Source organism: Montipora foliosa, chromosome 8 (assembly GCF_036669935.1).
Source record: "Montipora foliosa isolate CH-2021 chromosome 8, ASM3666993v2, whole genome shotgun sequence".
Classification (NCBI taxonomy): Eukaryota; Metazoa; Cnidaria; class Anthozoa; order Scleractinia; family Acroporidae; genus Montipora; species Montipora foliosa.
In genome coordinates this window covers 47,781,896-47,796,895 of record NC_090876.1, presented here as the reverse complement: position 1 = coordinate 47,796,895, position 15,000 = coordinate 47,781,896, and the positions used below count along the sequence as shown (strand labels likewise).

Sequence of the window (15,000 nt, the reverse complement as noted above, 5' to 3'; positions counted from 1 at the left end):
ATCTCAAAATATAAATTCACGTTATTGTAATCACTTCGTGACTATTTCAACCCTTTTAACATGATAAGCGTGTGGAAGTTTTTCAAAAATCATTAAATGATACTGGTCGGAACGGCGCTTAATTTAGCGGAGATAATGGAAATTTATCCTCAAGTGCTGACGTTCTTCATAAAACCTCACATTTGGCTATTTCACGTTTTAGTTTTGCTGACGACGGCAAAGAAATGGACAAAAGTGGAAACGCACGTGCAGGGCGTGCAAGTGTATTGTTTTTGCCCACTAAATATGCAAATTTGTGACGTTCTCCTTGCCGTCGCCTTTGTCGTCGCTTAAGTTCCCTATTCTTGCTTCGTGGCGTTGCCGTAGCCGTAACCGTAGCTGTTGTCAGAGGACGACAAGGACAAGTACGGCACATACGGGCGGAATGCATCTTGTTACTGAACCCATTGTTTTGAGACGCCAGGAGCGCAGAAAGGTTTTTTTCACTAGCGACGCAAGCATAGATGGTTTTCATGTGACGTCATCGCAACCATATTGGTGGACAAAAGCAAAAGATCTGTCATTGTGGTTACACTATATAGCCCTTTTACTTTTTTATAGGTAAATAGCGTTTGCCCACGGGCAAGGACATTCTTGTGTGTAAGCAGCTCTTTCCCTAGACCGAAACTGCCCGAGGGATATTTGCATGAATACATCAAAAAGAACAAAAGAACTTCCCATGACAATTCCTGAACTAAAAAGTACGTTGCTCCCTGAGGTGGCTTGGCCAATCATAACGCCCAACGTAGCTAATACACGAAGATCCCTAGTTATATTAATTAATTATACCCTATTATTTTACTCTGAGGGGAGTATTTTACTGTGTAACCGTATCCCCAAGGGTAACATGAAACTTGAGCTAAACCAAACCTTGCTCTCCGGAAGGCCTTAAACCCAAGGTGTGTGTAACCACGACTATTAGCTCCTTCTGTTCGTCCACCAGCAATTCCACATGGCAGCTTTGTTGTCTGTGTCTCTAGAGATTGGTTGCAAACCACCTATTAGCACAAAGAACATGCAAGAAGTCAGCGCCATTTTCGAAATATCAAACATTCAGCTTGATAGTGAGGCAGTGAGGACAAACACAATAGAAACGCGTTGGAATTAATGTGAAAGATATTTGCTTATCATCCAATTTCCGTTGTCTTTGTCCTTTAAACCTCTCTTTCAAGCTGAATTTTAATATATCGAAAAAGGCCTATTCTGAGACACGAGTGATGTTGAAGTCCGGGAGAAGAGAAAGGGCCCGGGGACACTTGCGACGCTTATTGAAATCGCGTGCATCTAATCAGGGACATTTCTGGACATTTGGAAGAGTCTTGATCATCAATACCTTTTGTTTGGAGTGCTAACGCTTCGTTAAGCTTGCGTCTCTTGTGAAAACCGCCATCAATAAAAAAAGCTGATAGTATCCTCGTCTTTGTGTTGTAGCCCTGACCATAACCTACTCTTCTAATGCGAGTTTTTGAATTTGGCTTTATAGTGCGGTTTTTTCAAACGAAAGGACTTAAGCCCGGCGCATACCGAAGAAGAAATGACGCCGATGAAAGCACCTGCACCCGAAGAAGGCAAATCATTGGCGTGAGAAGATCGTGGAGGAGTGGTTTAAAGTGGATCACATCTTTATTCACGCTCCTATGCTTATCGCGGAAGAGTAAGCCCGACCGACACGACGTCAATCATTCCATGGAGTGTGACCTTGCATAAGAGAGCCTGAGAAAGAGAGGAATTTGAACATTAAAATAACTTTCATATAGATAGTAAATTTATGAAATGCTCATTACACGTTTGAGCCAAAATCGACTCATTTCACCAAGTTATCGTTCAACGCTTGGTAGCGAAATTGTCCTTGCCGGCGATAGAAATAAGTTAACCTTAATGAAATCTGCTTGCATTGTAAAGCAGACTCGTTCAATGACGCTGTTAGCTTGTGTTTTTTGTTGTTTGTTTTCTATTTTTTAAAACCCAAAAAAATAAGAACAATTCTTGTTTTTCTCGGACAGACACAAGTGAGTAACGGGTTGTTAGAATATAAGAATTGCTAGGGTTTTCTGCAAGAATACGTTTTGCTTGAAAGTTTGTTATTTGAGATCTATATTATAATGAAGTCTATGGAATATAATTTGTCCTTCTTGTAATAACTTATTAAAATTTTCTTTTTTGGCTAGGAAATACTTTTAGAAGTTTCAAAATATGTTGAAATTTATATAAGACATTCAGAGTAAAAATTCATCAGTTTTTTGTAATTAATACTAGTAAGATAGTTCGAGATTATGTGTATAGCTTCAAAATTGAAGGACGAAATGAATGTATCGAGAGAAGTCAGAAAAATGATGAAAAAAAGGAGCTTCTCATTTCCCCTTTGATGAGTCTCTTTTCCCATCATAAATTGAAGGGATATCAATTGTAAAAAATAAAGTGATTTGTTGGTGTTCAGGAATAAGTTGCCGGTTGACAAAGTAGGAAGTCTTTTCCTGCTCGCTTTCAGGGTACCTTTATCTACTAATATCCCAAAATGCTTCAGTCAGCCCTTGTGGCATCCAGGCGTTCAGGTTTCCGCATTCTGGCTTCACTCAAATCTCTTCGTAGAGTGTTAACTAAATTATTATGGCAGAAGAGCCGCAATAATATTCCTGTAGAATGACGGTAAAGCTGCTCGTAAACAAGTGAGGACCAATAAAGATGCACTTTTGTGTCTGAAATGTCTATTAAAGCAATCAATCAATCAATCATTCATTCAATGGGAATGCCAACTGTCGTCTGTTGTATTACGGATGGCAGTGATGACGAAAATGGTTTATGTTTAGCAGACTTCAAGCTGGACTTTGATAACTCTTCCAATCAAAAAGTTCTATTTCTGTCAGAAAATGTGCGGAAACCCTTATCACCTAGCCTTTTTAATTAAGGAGCTCAAAGTCATTGCAATGCGGATGTTATTACGAGGACACCTCATTTAAAGGCGGCTTTGAGGGGGGAAAAACGAATCTATCAAGTTATTTATTATTTGCCGAAAAACTGTAAACGTTTTTAAAACATCTCTTGCCTTTAAGCCCTCGTTTTTACCACGGTAAAAAAGCAAGGCGCCTTAAGCACTTACTGACAAAAGGAGGGTGGAGAAATGGTAATATCTACGCTTTGGTAATGTAATAAATTGGGTGCGCTGTACTGTAGAATATCGACCAAACGCAAGCGCATTTAGAAGTCAAGTCTTTGTTTACACCGGCTGGTATTTTTTACAGGTCACAGGTCATTGTTTTACTAATACAGAAAGTATCCTAAACATTCATAAAAGCAAACCTTTTATGAATGTTTAGGATACTTTCTGTGTTGGTAAAACAATGACCTGAGGCCTGTGACCTGTGACCTGTAAAAAATACCAGCCGTGTTTACACGGGCCTATAGGGTTTGTTGAGAGCTTGATCTTTGATCAATAGTGTTTATTTTCCGACTATTAATTCGGCGAATAGAATCTCTTGTACAGTAAAAACCCACATATAAGAACCTAGATTTTTCCAACTTAGTCTAAATGGTATAGAAATCATGCATGTTACTTCATCCTTTGAATCTTACTGACTGAAACTTAGACTAATTTTTTTTCTTAATTTTCATCTGGGCGTTCATTTTTTTAAAAGAAGAACCTATTGAAAATTTTAGGCTGAATAGGTTCTTATGGAAAAGGGGTTAAAAATGAAAATTTTAGGTTCCCATAAAAGGGTTTTTACTGAAGCTGGGTAACCTGTGCTGAAACGAAAACCAAGGCTCTGAGCCTGCAGTACCACTTCCGTTTCAATAAAGTGGAGTTCAGTTTACGCCTTTCCTGTAAGAGAAGTATTCTGAGAGACGTGGAAGGCGTTTTGTCTGGTTATGAGTTTTAAATGAAATGGAGAAGTCTTATGGGAAGGAGAGATTAACCTCCAGCGAAGAAATCCATAAAACCTTGGACTGTTTTGGCTCGAAATCGCGAAGCCCGTTCGAAGACGATGAGGGTGGGTTTGGACTTGAAGTTTGCAAAAAGTCAGTGATTTTTTGCACCAATTGTAAATTATAATGTTGCAGTAGTTATAAATATTGTTGGCATTCGTGTGAACTGAATATCGGTCTTTTGCAAATGTGTAAATTCGTTCTTCGACTGAAACAGGTGATGTTGATCCCATTATCAACTCAATTATCGATGGTTCGGTAGTTCCCATTTCCAGTCGTCAATGCTTGTCTGATAAGTTTCCATTAAGTTTGTATTATAGGGAGTAAACTTCAAAGCTGATTCTTTTAGTCATTGAATCGCTTTACATGCTGATGAAAATTAAGTATATCTGAGAATTTTCTTCACCAGATTCTGTATCGCCTAAAAAATTATAGGAGTCGAGATCTCTTGTCGCAATTAAATATGAGCCAGCTGAATCTTTGACGTTTGGAGTTTATTGTCTGTTTCTTATTTATTTAAAGTAAATAACGTCTTCTTGATCAGCTTTACAATATATTTGCAACATCAAACGTTTTTAAAAAGAATTCAATAGGTATTTTGTAGGTTTCTTGGAAAAACATCGCAAAAGAGACATGTCATGTGCTTCCATCGTGTCAAGTATCTTTTTAAAATGTAATCTCGTGTATATGTTCTCGATTTGGGCTCCAACTATTCGTATGATAACCGTTGGGACTAATTTTCTAGAGGGATATTTAATTTTTTGTGTAACCCATTCAATTTTTGGAAAACCAGCTTAATCTTCAAATGACTAATTTTAGATTAGCTGCATAATTGTTTTTTTCTGTAACCCCTAAATTTTAATGCTGTTAAAGTTTTGTTGTTTAGGAAATGTTATATAATGAATGCATTGTTCCGTATATTTGGCTCATACTTGTTTTAAAAGATATTTTTTTCAACCACTTAGCATATTTTCTTTTTGAACAATTAGATTCTCAGAAATTTTTTATTTGACATATGATTCATAATTCAGGAACAAAAATACATCCCTTTATAAGCCTTCCTGATATGTAAATTAATTTTTTTTTCAAGTGGCATAAGATGACTTTGGGGTAACAACAGCACAACATCCTTGCTTTTTCTCCTAAACTCAGCTAGCCAAATCGTATTACTTCATTAGTCTGATTTTGAATATTGCTTTTTGCATGTTTCTTTTGCGACAATTAACCCATTGACTCCTCAGGAAAGCTAGGACGCCCCCAGTTCACAAGGAAAATCCTCTGGTGATAGACAGAGTAAAATCTGTTAAACCTCATTACCGGGAGTCAATGGGTTAAAATGATAAAATAATAAAATGTGTGGTGACGACTGGCAGACTTCTGATAAAGTTCACGAAAAACCTTAAAATATCATCGTCTAATTCACTTCTTAAAACTGGTTTTAGTCGTAACAGGTCACTTGTTATTACTCAAGTCTCCAGATTATATATAGGATATTACATGAGGTGTACAAATTTTCTTTTCGAGCAGTGATGATATAATTCTTACAAATGAGCGCAGCCAGTGAATGAGAGCTTTTGTATTTGCTCGATATTTTTTACTGATGTTTTTTTTAATATGAAATTTTAAAAATGTGGTAGAGCTTTTAAGAGTGAGTGGGAGCTTACGTATCAACAATATTTTTGTTAATTATTGATTTTTTTAAAATGGAATTTTAAGTAATGACACCAACAGCCACGGGACTTTGCATGTAAACATGGTGCACTAATGTTATTGGCTGACGTGTCCATAACCATGATGGCATCACATATAAAAGATAAAAATAGTATCTTCGCCTTGCATGACGAAGTTATCAAATTTTAGGAAGAAGAAGATATTTCATTGATGTAACAATAAATAGATATAGCCTGGTACCAGTACTCTTGATTACTGTATATTTCAGCTTAAAATTATTATTATTATTATTACTATTATTATTATTATTATTTTCTTAGATGATCAGTTTGGCCTGTCACCAGAAAGGCTGTCCTTTATTGATGACCCACTGGGTAGACAAAGACTCAGTTTCATTTCCGCTGATGGAAGTGAATTTGACTCTGACTACAGCTCAGCCAGTTCTGTTCTTCATGCTGGCTCCGAAGAGCAGAGAAACCTAGAGTAAGTTGTTGTTTTTAATTAATTTTATTTCAGTGTATAGTTTGTCTTCTAAGTGAAATAAATCCTTACCACACTCCAGTTGTTTAAAGGCTGTATACATTGTAGCTTTATGTAGACTGGATAAGTCTTTAATATCCAGAATATAAAAATTATTTCAAGTTAAATGAACTTTTTGGTGTGCTTACAGTGTGCATATATTTTTCATTTTTACGTGATCAAATTCTAAAATCTTTGAAATCACAGATCGAAACTGTCAAATCTATAGTGACTTAACCTCTGGATAAAGTTACCCAGTCTTTGAATAAATGGGCCTTGACTTCCTCCTATCCTACCAAGTTGGCTTTTGTGTGACATACATTGTCTCATTACGTATCCATTTTATTATTGTTTTTTAGGATAGAATGGCAAGCACTTTTTGGCTCTACCACATATTACACAACGGTGAGAAGGTTATTTGTTGTAAATTAATTTAGATCGTTTTTTTTTTGCCCAGGAAATAACAGAAAAAGCATGGTGTACCATACTGCATCAAACCTTACAGTATCAGACCATTCAATACTGTACCCTGCTCTGAATGCACCATACATATTTACCATACCATGCCATGACCTTTACCACCTTATGATGTCATAATTTGTGTAACCACCCTGCCACTTGCTATTGTTGCCAACTCTACCTCAAGATACTGTACCCATCCATATTAATTAACCCATTGACTTCTGAACTGGTCACTCCACATTGATGAGTAAAATTATCTGCCATTAGACCGACTAAAATCTATGAAGTCTCACTCCCAGAGGTAAATGTAATAAAATGTAAAAAAAAAAAAAAAAAGAGGGAGAACCCAACTCACCTCACATCTGTCCTGATATTACGTACATAACAATGTAAAAACCTTTGTCCTCTGATAGACCAATTTCGATATAATAAAATTCAGTCTGAAACAAAAGGCATCATCTCGAGGCCCTGGGGAATAAATATAAGAATTTGTATGAGTTAATTTATTCCCCCAAGCCTCATAATGATGCCTTTTGTTTAGGACTGAATTTTAATATATCGAAAGTGGGCTATTTCATGCATTTTTTCTTTTACTCACTTGCTACAGATCAGGCAGTATGGTTTGGATGGCAAGCTTCGCTCTTCTAAATTTAGGAGCATTTGTTGGAAGGTAAGTGTGAAGTGGATTTTATTTGCCGGTAAATCACTTACGTAAGCTTTTAACTCAGCCTCCTTACCCCCCCTTCCCCCCCCCCCCCCCCTCTTCTTCCTCCCCCCCCCCCCCTCATATGCACTACTGAGAAATGATTTCCCAATCGTCTTTGCGTTTAGAGAATTCTAGCTGAAAGTTTCATTACGTAATTGTTGTTCAACTGCAGGTTTTTTTGGAGTGTCTTCCAGAGCAGAAAGAAGATTGGGTATCTAGGACAACTAAACTTCGAAATGACTACACACAGTTCAAAAGCAAAGTGAGTAGGAGTAATAAATAAACAATAAGATATTGTCTATTTATTATTAATATAACAACTTATTTATTATATCTGACGGCAAATTACATGTTTAAGTGATTATTACATTAGGCAGCAAGTTACAGTACGAGTATAAGGGGCCTACTGCGACCTTCATTTACAAACCGCATCGTAATGCACCAATCGCTACTCACCATCCTCACAACCAATCACATTACTTTTTCCACTTCCAATCACAACACAGGTCTACCAGAGCATCACCACATTCACTTGAATTTCCAATGGTCACTTACTGTAAAGATGACTTCCGCTCAGGTTGTCAAAACATCAGTCACTGCCAACAGTCCTTCTCAGGAAGTACTTTCACCCAGATGATCAAGCTCCTTTAAGCTATGTAACTCCTGGGTTCAAACCATTTTTAAAGATCCAATATAAGCTGGGTATCTGTGATGGTTTATTTGCAATATTGTGAACCACAAGGTGAATACCACAAAACACTCTGAGGGCTGATAGAGAAAAGTGCACCATTGGGTTCCATAGAAACATGTACCAGGTTGAAAGCTGAATGAACATGGAACTGTGTTGTTGAAATTGATTTAATGTTGACTTACCACTAGCCAGTGGGCTAGGTCAGTTGAGCGATGGACGCAGAGGTTGTGGGTGTGAACGTAGCCTTGTCTAGCATGTAAAGTCTTACAGTCAAAGCAGCTCAAGCATTCCTCTGACAGCAGATTAATGAGTTCATTATTGCAAATTTTATTTTAGTAATCATTTCAATTATCTGTTCGTCGGATGAATAATGCAAAATTCATATTAAGCCTCAGTTCAAAACTCAAATTTTGATTGGAATATTGCTGGCTTGTGGTCCCAGGCTGGCGTGGGAATTTCAAACGTTTACTGATTTGCATACTAGTCTGTCATAATCTGTCAAAACAATGGTCATTTCACTCTAGCAACATTTCCTTTCTGTAATCTTACCAGTATCCTCAAACTTAAGACACTATGTTTTTTAATTAAAAAGAGAAATGAATTTAAAAAGAAAGTCAAATCACGCTGGTTATGACCTTGGCTGATTATGCAAATTGGTACACCTGTCAAATTCTCACGCCAGCCTGGCACCGGAAGCAATCAATAATCCAATTGAAATTTTGAACTGAGGCTTGATTTGAATTTTGCATCATTCAACCGACGACCAGATTATTGAAATGATTCCTGAAATTAAATTTGCAATAATGAACTCATTAATCCGCTCGTCAGAGGAACACTTAAGCTGTTTTGACTGTAAAATAACTGAGGAGAAGAATTAGTGTGTACTTTTATTACATAATTTTGCAACTTCAAAGTCCTCTTGCAGGCTCCATCTTACAACCTTTGTTTATAAACTCTGTGGGATGTTAAAGAACCGTCCAGTACACTATTCAAAAACAGTAAGGCGCAGAGATTCCTGTGTTGTTTTTCAATCTACGGGACCTCAGTAATTGGCTATCGCTGTTTTTGGGAGTTCCCTGGTGACATCACATGTTTACGCTATTTAACTAAACTTTACCTTCAATTACATTTTTCTTTGCATTGCTATCCTTCAGTGTTTATTTGATCCAAACAAAGGAAAGAATGATCAGGCAGACTTGGCAGTGTTCAATCCCCTCTCTCAAGATGAAACGGTGAGTTACTGCATGCTAACAAAACTTCACATTTTGTTGTTTCTTGTGTGCTAATGGAAGGTTTAATATTGACGATAACATTGTGGGCTGGAAATCACAGAGCTGGAATACTTTTTCTTGTTTAAATATGACTATTGTGTTTTCTAGTTGCCACAAGTTTTGACCTTTGATGTGCTTTAATCAGCTAGTGTGTTGCATCAATGTACATCCAGATGCAGGGTATTTGTAGAATTTGGGTGCAAATTGATTAATAAGGATTAAAACACCCTGCAATCACTTGGGACATCTTTGATTTTAAAAATCTGGAAGAAGTTCAAACTTCCATGCAAGCTACAAAGGACGTTTCTAAATATTTCAATGCATATCATATTCCAGTATCGCTATTTAATGTATTATGGTAGATCATTGATATATGTTTACAATGCTAAACAAAGAAAGAAGTGTTTTCATCCATTTGCTATTTTCACAAATCCCGTAATACAGTTCATTTTGGGCAGTTATTTACATTCAAACAATGGATATCCAGTTCACTGAAGCATGATACAGTCCCAAGAGGAAATAACTTGTATTGTTTCTATATAAAGAACCCCACAAATGCATTGCATTGTGGGATGGGGGAACAGCAAATGACAATTGTGGATACTTGAAAGAAACCGGAACGCTCCAAACATCATTTGAAGCTAAGGACCATAATAATTAATCCTCTATATGCTCAAGGTCTTGAGCATCTAAATTCACTATTTTGACTCCTGCTAGATACACAGCAGAATTTTTTTGAGTATTCTGAAACTCATATTTCATAATTACAATCACTTTATTATTCTTTATTGTTTAGAGCCCATGGAAACAGTATTTCCTTGACAGTGAGTTAAAGTCAACAATAAAGCAAGATCTGGATAGACTGTAAGTGTTTTTGTCTGTTTCAACTGTATGTACCAGAAATGAATTTCTTGGTATTTTCCATATTTTTCTCTTTTTGTTGACCAAACGCTGTCGTTCACAGCCAACTTGAAGAAGTAGAAGTTCTCGACTTGCCACTCTCTTGGTGCCAAAAATACATATCTTACAGTGTTTCTCTCGTTCTCAATCAATGAGTAAACGGTCTGACATTAGACAAAATGATGTCTTAAAGTTCCACTCGTAGGAAGTAAATCAGTAGTATTTTGCTTGAACATCAAGCGTGACAGAAATGACGTAACCATATTTTTGTCGTCTGTTTTGGCCACATGGTTGCAGATCGTGTAAAAGTCGTAATGAAACAACGTTCACTCGACGTTTTTGCTAAACAGCAAACTTCTGCAAATTTTGCCTTTGTTATTTACCCGTTAAAGTGGAACTTGATATCTGAAATATCTGAGTTCGTATTTTAAATTTTGGTATTATTCCATTTTCCTTGCCCAATTGCAAGCCTTTGTGTTGTTTGCAACTCTCGAGGCAGAGATACACTGTATAGCTATGGTGTAAGCTAGAGATTGTTTTTTAAACAAACCACCTCTTTCGTATTTTAATGCTTTTTGTCTCACAACGTTTCGTCCGCAGATTTCCAGAAATTGACTTTTTTCAGCAGTCAAAAGTTAAGTAAGTGGTAATGCTGACATTCATTCACTTTCATAGATTTTCATTTGATTTGTGTCATTAAAAAGGAATACTTTCTATGGTGGCTGTTGCAGAGAAATGATGCTAAATATTCTATTCTGTCATGCCAAAAAGAACGAAGCCCTCAGTTATAAACAGGTATTCACACTTTACTAGTACATTCATTCATAAAGGATAAAACGGAGAACGGGCATGGAAATCGAATGTATAACATTATTTTATTTACTGCACTTTCATGTCGAAAACGCACTTGTAACGATATATACCTTTGCCTTAGTATCATATTTACATTTTACAGTTGAACATAGCTTAAGTCAACAGTTTCCTTCACTCAACTTCTCGCTCGTGGTCGTTTTCAGTAATCCGAGTAAATTAACAGAAACGCGATCGGTGCACATTCTCATTTTGTGGTAAAAAGTCATCAGCTAACTAGAAAATTAAAATACGTGTCTTGCCGTTTCTGACAGTTCATTTCCCGAACTCAAGTGCGACAAAAAGGGCTCCTGGGAGAGGAACAAAGGAAAAATAATTTTCTCGAAGTGCACAGTAAAGATAAACAACAAGTAACTCACAATTTGATATATGGATCCTGTGCCTTTTTTTTTCTAACCTTAGGGAATGCATGAGCTTCTTGCACCTATTGTGTATGTGCTTCACAAGGACACAAGCATTTGTCAGTATCTTGAAGGATCGAGTCTGTAAGTCAAGTCCTTTTACTGATTAAGGAGTGGCAACGCCACAAAACAGTGATATCATTGGTTAAAAGAGGAAAAATAATCGCGGCATGGTTAGCGCTAACCAGCGTTAAATACCATAGAAACCTAGGTTTTGAAACCTGTTAACCAACGGTTAGCGCTGACCAGGCTTCGAGCAATCGGCCACTGGTCGCTGAGCGAGTGACAACCGAAAATTCCGTGAAAGCAGTTCCTTTCCCAACTCGCTTAAAGATAAGCGAGTCGGCAAATTTCAATAGAATTCTCATTAAATTTAAGCCACCAAACCAGGCAGGTTAAGCAAGTTGGCAATTACTTTCGGCCAATGAGGAGTCGCTTGCAGTTATTCAAATCGAAAATACAACAGGCGTGCTATTTTTATTATTTTTATTATTGTATTGGCACATGCTCTCTCCTCGTACAATCTTACCCGTGAAAACACGTATCATTCAGCTTTAAGTCGCTTAACGAAGTTGTCAAACAAACCACTTTCAGGAATGTTAAGCGAGACAACGGCTGTCGTGAAAACACGGCCATTCTCTATTATATTCTGCAAGCGCTCGTACAAATTTTCTTAGGATAATTCGCGCACATTGTACGACGTGGACGAAATGGAATAATCGCGGAAGGTTTACGATAGTGCAAAGCAATATTTTGAGATGACATTTTCGTCACCGTCGCCGTTGCAGATCTTTTAAGAAGTCGGTATTGTGATCGAACTTTCTAGCTCTTTGAGAGCGCTGTCCTAGTAAGAGCACATTTACAAGGGCCTGGACCAATTTCTTAACGGTGGAGTAATGTTCCTGAATCCCTCACACGGCACCATGAAATTTGTGATACAGGTTGTTTACCATTTACCACAAAAATCCGGAAATTTCGGTTGGAATGTAAATGGTAAGCCTATTTTGGTCTTCCCAAACGGAAAATTTCCGGAGAAAACGGGATTTCTTGAAAGGTAGTCCAAAATTCCCAAACGGAATTTCCAAACGGAAAACGTGTTTACCATTTGCATTCCCCCATGATTTAGCCTCCCTTCAGACTCTCTCGGTAACCTTGAACGGATTTTGTAAATGGTACACGTCGATTCCAACTAAATTTCCCATTCGGGAGTTTTTGCTTACCATTTGAACAAACCTAGTACCAACCGGTTTCTGCTTGTAGATGGTAAACAACCAGATTTACAATTCCCGTTAAACTAACATTGCTTTTGGTCATTCCTTAGGAAAGTGGCAAAATTTCTCATGGACTCGAATTTCTTGGAGCACGATGCTTTGTAAGTGCATATTTCCAGGACGCAGCTCGTTAAAAAATTCAAGTGGCTTCAACTGGATTCGAATCCATGACCCTCTGCGATTCCGATGCAATGCTCTACCAACTGAGCTATGAAGCCACTCAGTTGGGAGCAGGTCAATTTGTTGTGCTTGATGAGTGAAAGAATTGTATATTTGAAGTGCAAGAGTCTATAAAGTGACTACAGTACTTAGGTATCTATAAAATTGTCCAGTCAAGTGCGGGAATCATTTCTGTCTTTCGTCTGTTAACTGCACTCCCGGTATGACCAATCGATAAAAACCGATATCGGAAAACCGTTCGATAAATCGATATCAATCGATAATTTTTAATTAATCGATATCGATTTTATCGATCAATCGATAGAAATCGATACTCACAGTCTTCCGCGTATTTAACGATATCGATTTTATCGATTAATCGATTTTAACGGAGTATCAAAAACCATACAAAATAAAACTGCTTCTATGTGGACAGCGTTTTAATTTAATATAAAACAATGAACAGAAACATTAAGCAACCAAGGATTTATTTCATTCAGTCAACACATTAACTTCATTCTTTGTTTTTTCTTTTGTTTCTTTGGTTCTGGAACCATGTTTTAACCTAAAAGGAAAAAAAAAAAAGAAACCAAATTTATATGTTTATTGCATGCAACCGTATCCCGGTTAATCATTTTGACTCTTATCTACCCGGTATATTCTCGCAAGGTCTCTCGATGATTTTACTTTGTATCTTCGTACTTCGTAGTACATGTATTTGTAGGATGTCATTACGACATTTAGCTTGAACAGTTTCTGAGTAAATACAAAAAGCGGTTATGTTATGTTGCGTTTCCCCGTTGAATCATGCCAGGGAATCGTGTTAATATTATTTGATTATCAGTATTCATTCAATTATCGATTTGTTAAATAAATCTTTAAATTCGTCCTACTTGATTCATTGAATCGTAAGAGTGTTTTTATGGAAGATTTGATACATTTTAGAAATTCGATAAAATCGATAACATTAATTTAAAAATCGATAATTATCGATTACTCACAACGTGTCCTTTTATCGATTTTAATCGATTTCCGATACAATTTACTAATTTTTATCGATTGTTATCGAATGTTATCGATTATCGGTTTTATCGATTGCACATGCCGGGCTGCACTTCAAATATACATGTCTTTCGTAATGATGTCGATAAGCATCGGTAATCCATCTCTAAGTTGGGAAGATAGATAGTTATTAGCGTCTTAGCTGGTTTACCGTCTCGTGGCACTTGGAATTAATGATAATTTGGAGAGGTTTGTGATTTTACTGCGTCTTTCAATAACATGCGGACTCTTAAATTCAAAGGTCAACCGACAAATGCGTTTTTCGCTACTGTGAATCAAATGTTCGGCGGCTCCAACCAACTTCCGACTGTGTTGACTGAACTGGGCTCAACGATGTGATTTGATTACTGCGCGCTCGACAGTAGTCGGATGTTCGGAGGAGCCGCCGAACATTACTGAGATTGACGGTAGCGAAAAACGCCTTTGTCGGTTGACCTCTGAATTAAAGAGTCCGCATGTTATTGAAAGGCGCAGTAACACTGATTCATTAACCACAAGTCATCTTTCGAGGGGCGCTGATTATTGCACCCATTCTTTTCCTTTAACAGTGCGCTCTTTGTCCAGCTCATGGATCAAACCGAAACTTGGTACCTCCAGGTTCCCGTAGCAGGCCGCTGTGAAAGAAATAAGGTGTGTCAGATAGCGAATTTTTCTTGTAAATTGTGTTTCTAATCAGTTAGCATGATATAGCTGTGAGTAAACTTGTTAGCCTTTAATTATTTAATTTTTAGTTACTACATATTTGTCAACAATCAATCCTTTATAATCAGTATCGTTACCTTCCTTAGCTTACAGATGTTGTAAATGGCGAATTTTTCATGTAAATTATGTTTCTAATCAGTTAGCGTGATCTTGTTGGTCTTTAATTATTTAATTATTAGTTACTACGTATTTGTCAACAATCAATCCTTTTGTAATCAGTATCTTTAATTTGTTGAACTAGTGTTTTTGTGTAACCTTATTGTCTTTTATAGGTGTGTTCTTGTAATTGACTTGCCCCGCCTTGATTAGCTTTCTCTAGCTATTTGCGGGGCAAGCCATCCATTAATTATTGTAT

General features: G+C 37.0%; 2 protein-coding genes across 3 annotated transcripts in view; both read left to right on the top strand.

The window, feature by feature from the left end:
- Nucleotides 1-2,482, top strand: part of LOC137967267 (integrin alpha-8-like) — a 43,439-nt gene extending 40,957 nt beyond the window's left edge. Inside the window, exon 32 of the mRNA XM_068813788.1 lies at nucleotides 1,523-2,482. Within this exon, the coding sequence (XP_068669889.1) occupies nucleotides 1,523-1,624 (102 nt within the window). The 3' untranslated portion in view covers nucleotides 1,625-2,482. The remainder of the gene's footprint in view (nucleotides 1-1,522) is intronic.
- Nucleotides 2,483-3,825: 1,343 nt separating this feature from the next.
- Nucleotides 3,826-15,000, top strand: part of LOC137967250 (TBC1 domain family member 5-like) — a 27,944-nt gene continuing 16,769 nt past the window's right edge. Inside the window, exons 1-12 of one of the 2 annotated variants that reach the window (XM_068813767.1) lie at nucleotides 3,826-4,025; nucleotides 5,952-6,114; nucleotides 6,510-6,555; nucleotides 7,220-7,282; nucleotides 7,491-7,580; nucleotides 9,164-9,241; nucleotides 10,077-10,144; nucleotides 10,781-10,819; nucleotides 10,912-10,975; nucleotides 11,453-11,535; nucleotides 12,773-12,823; nucleotides 14,492-14,573. In XM_068813767.1, the coding sequence (XP_068669868.1) occupies nucleotides 3,920-4,025; nucleotides 5,952-6,114; nucleotides 6,510-6,555; nucleotides 7,220-7,282; nucleotides 7,491-7,580; nucleotides 9,164-9,241; nucleotides 10,077-10,144; nucleotides 10,781-10,819; nucleotides 10,912-10,975; nucleotides 11,453-11,535; nucleotides 12,773-12,823; nucleotides 14,492-14,573 (933 nt within the window). In that variant the 5' untranslated portion in view covers nucleotides 3,826-3,919. Of the gene's footprint in view, nucleotides 4,026-5,951; nucleotides 6,115-6,509; nucleotides 6,556-7,219; nucleotides 7,285-7,490; nucleotides 7,581-9,163; nucleotides 9,242-10,076; nucleotides 10,145-10,780; nucleotides 10,820-10,911; nucleotides 10,976-11,452; nucleotides 11,536-12,772; nucleotides 12,824-14,491; nucleotides 14,574-15,000 lie in introns of those variants that run through there. The other variant, XM_068813769.1, reaches the window with a different exon arrangement.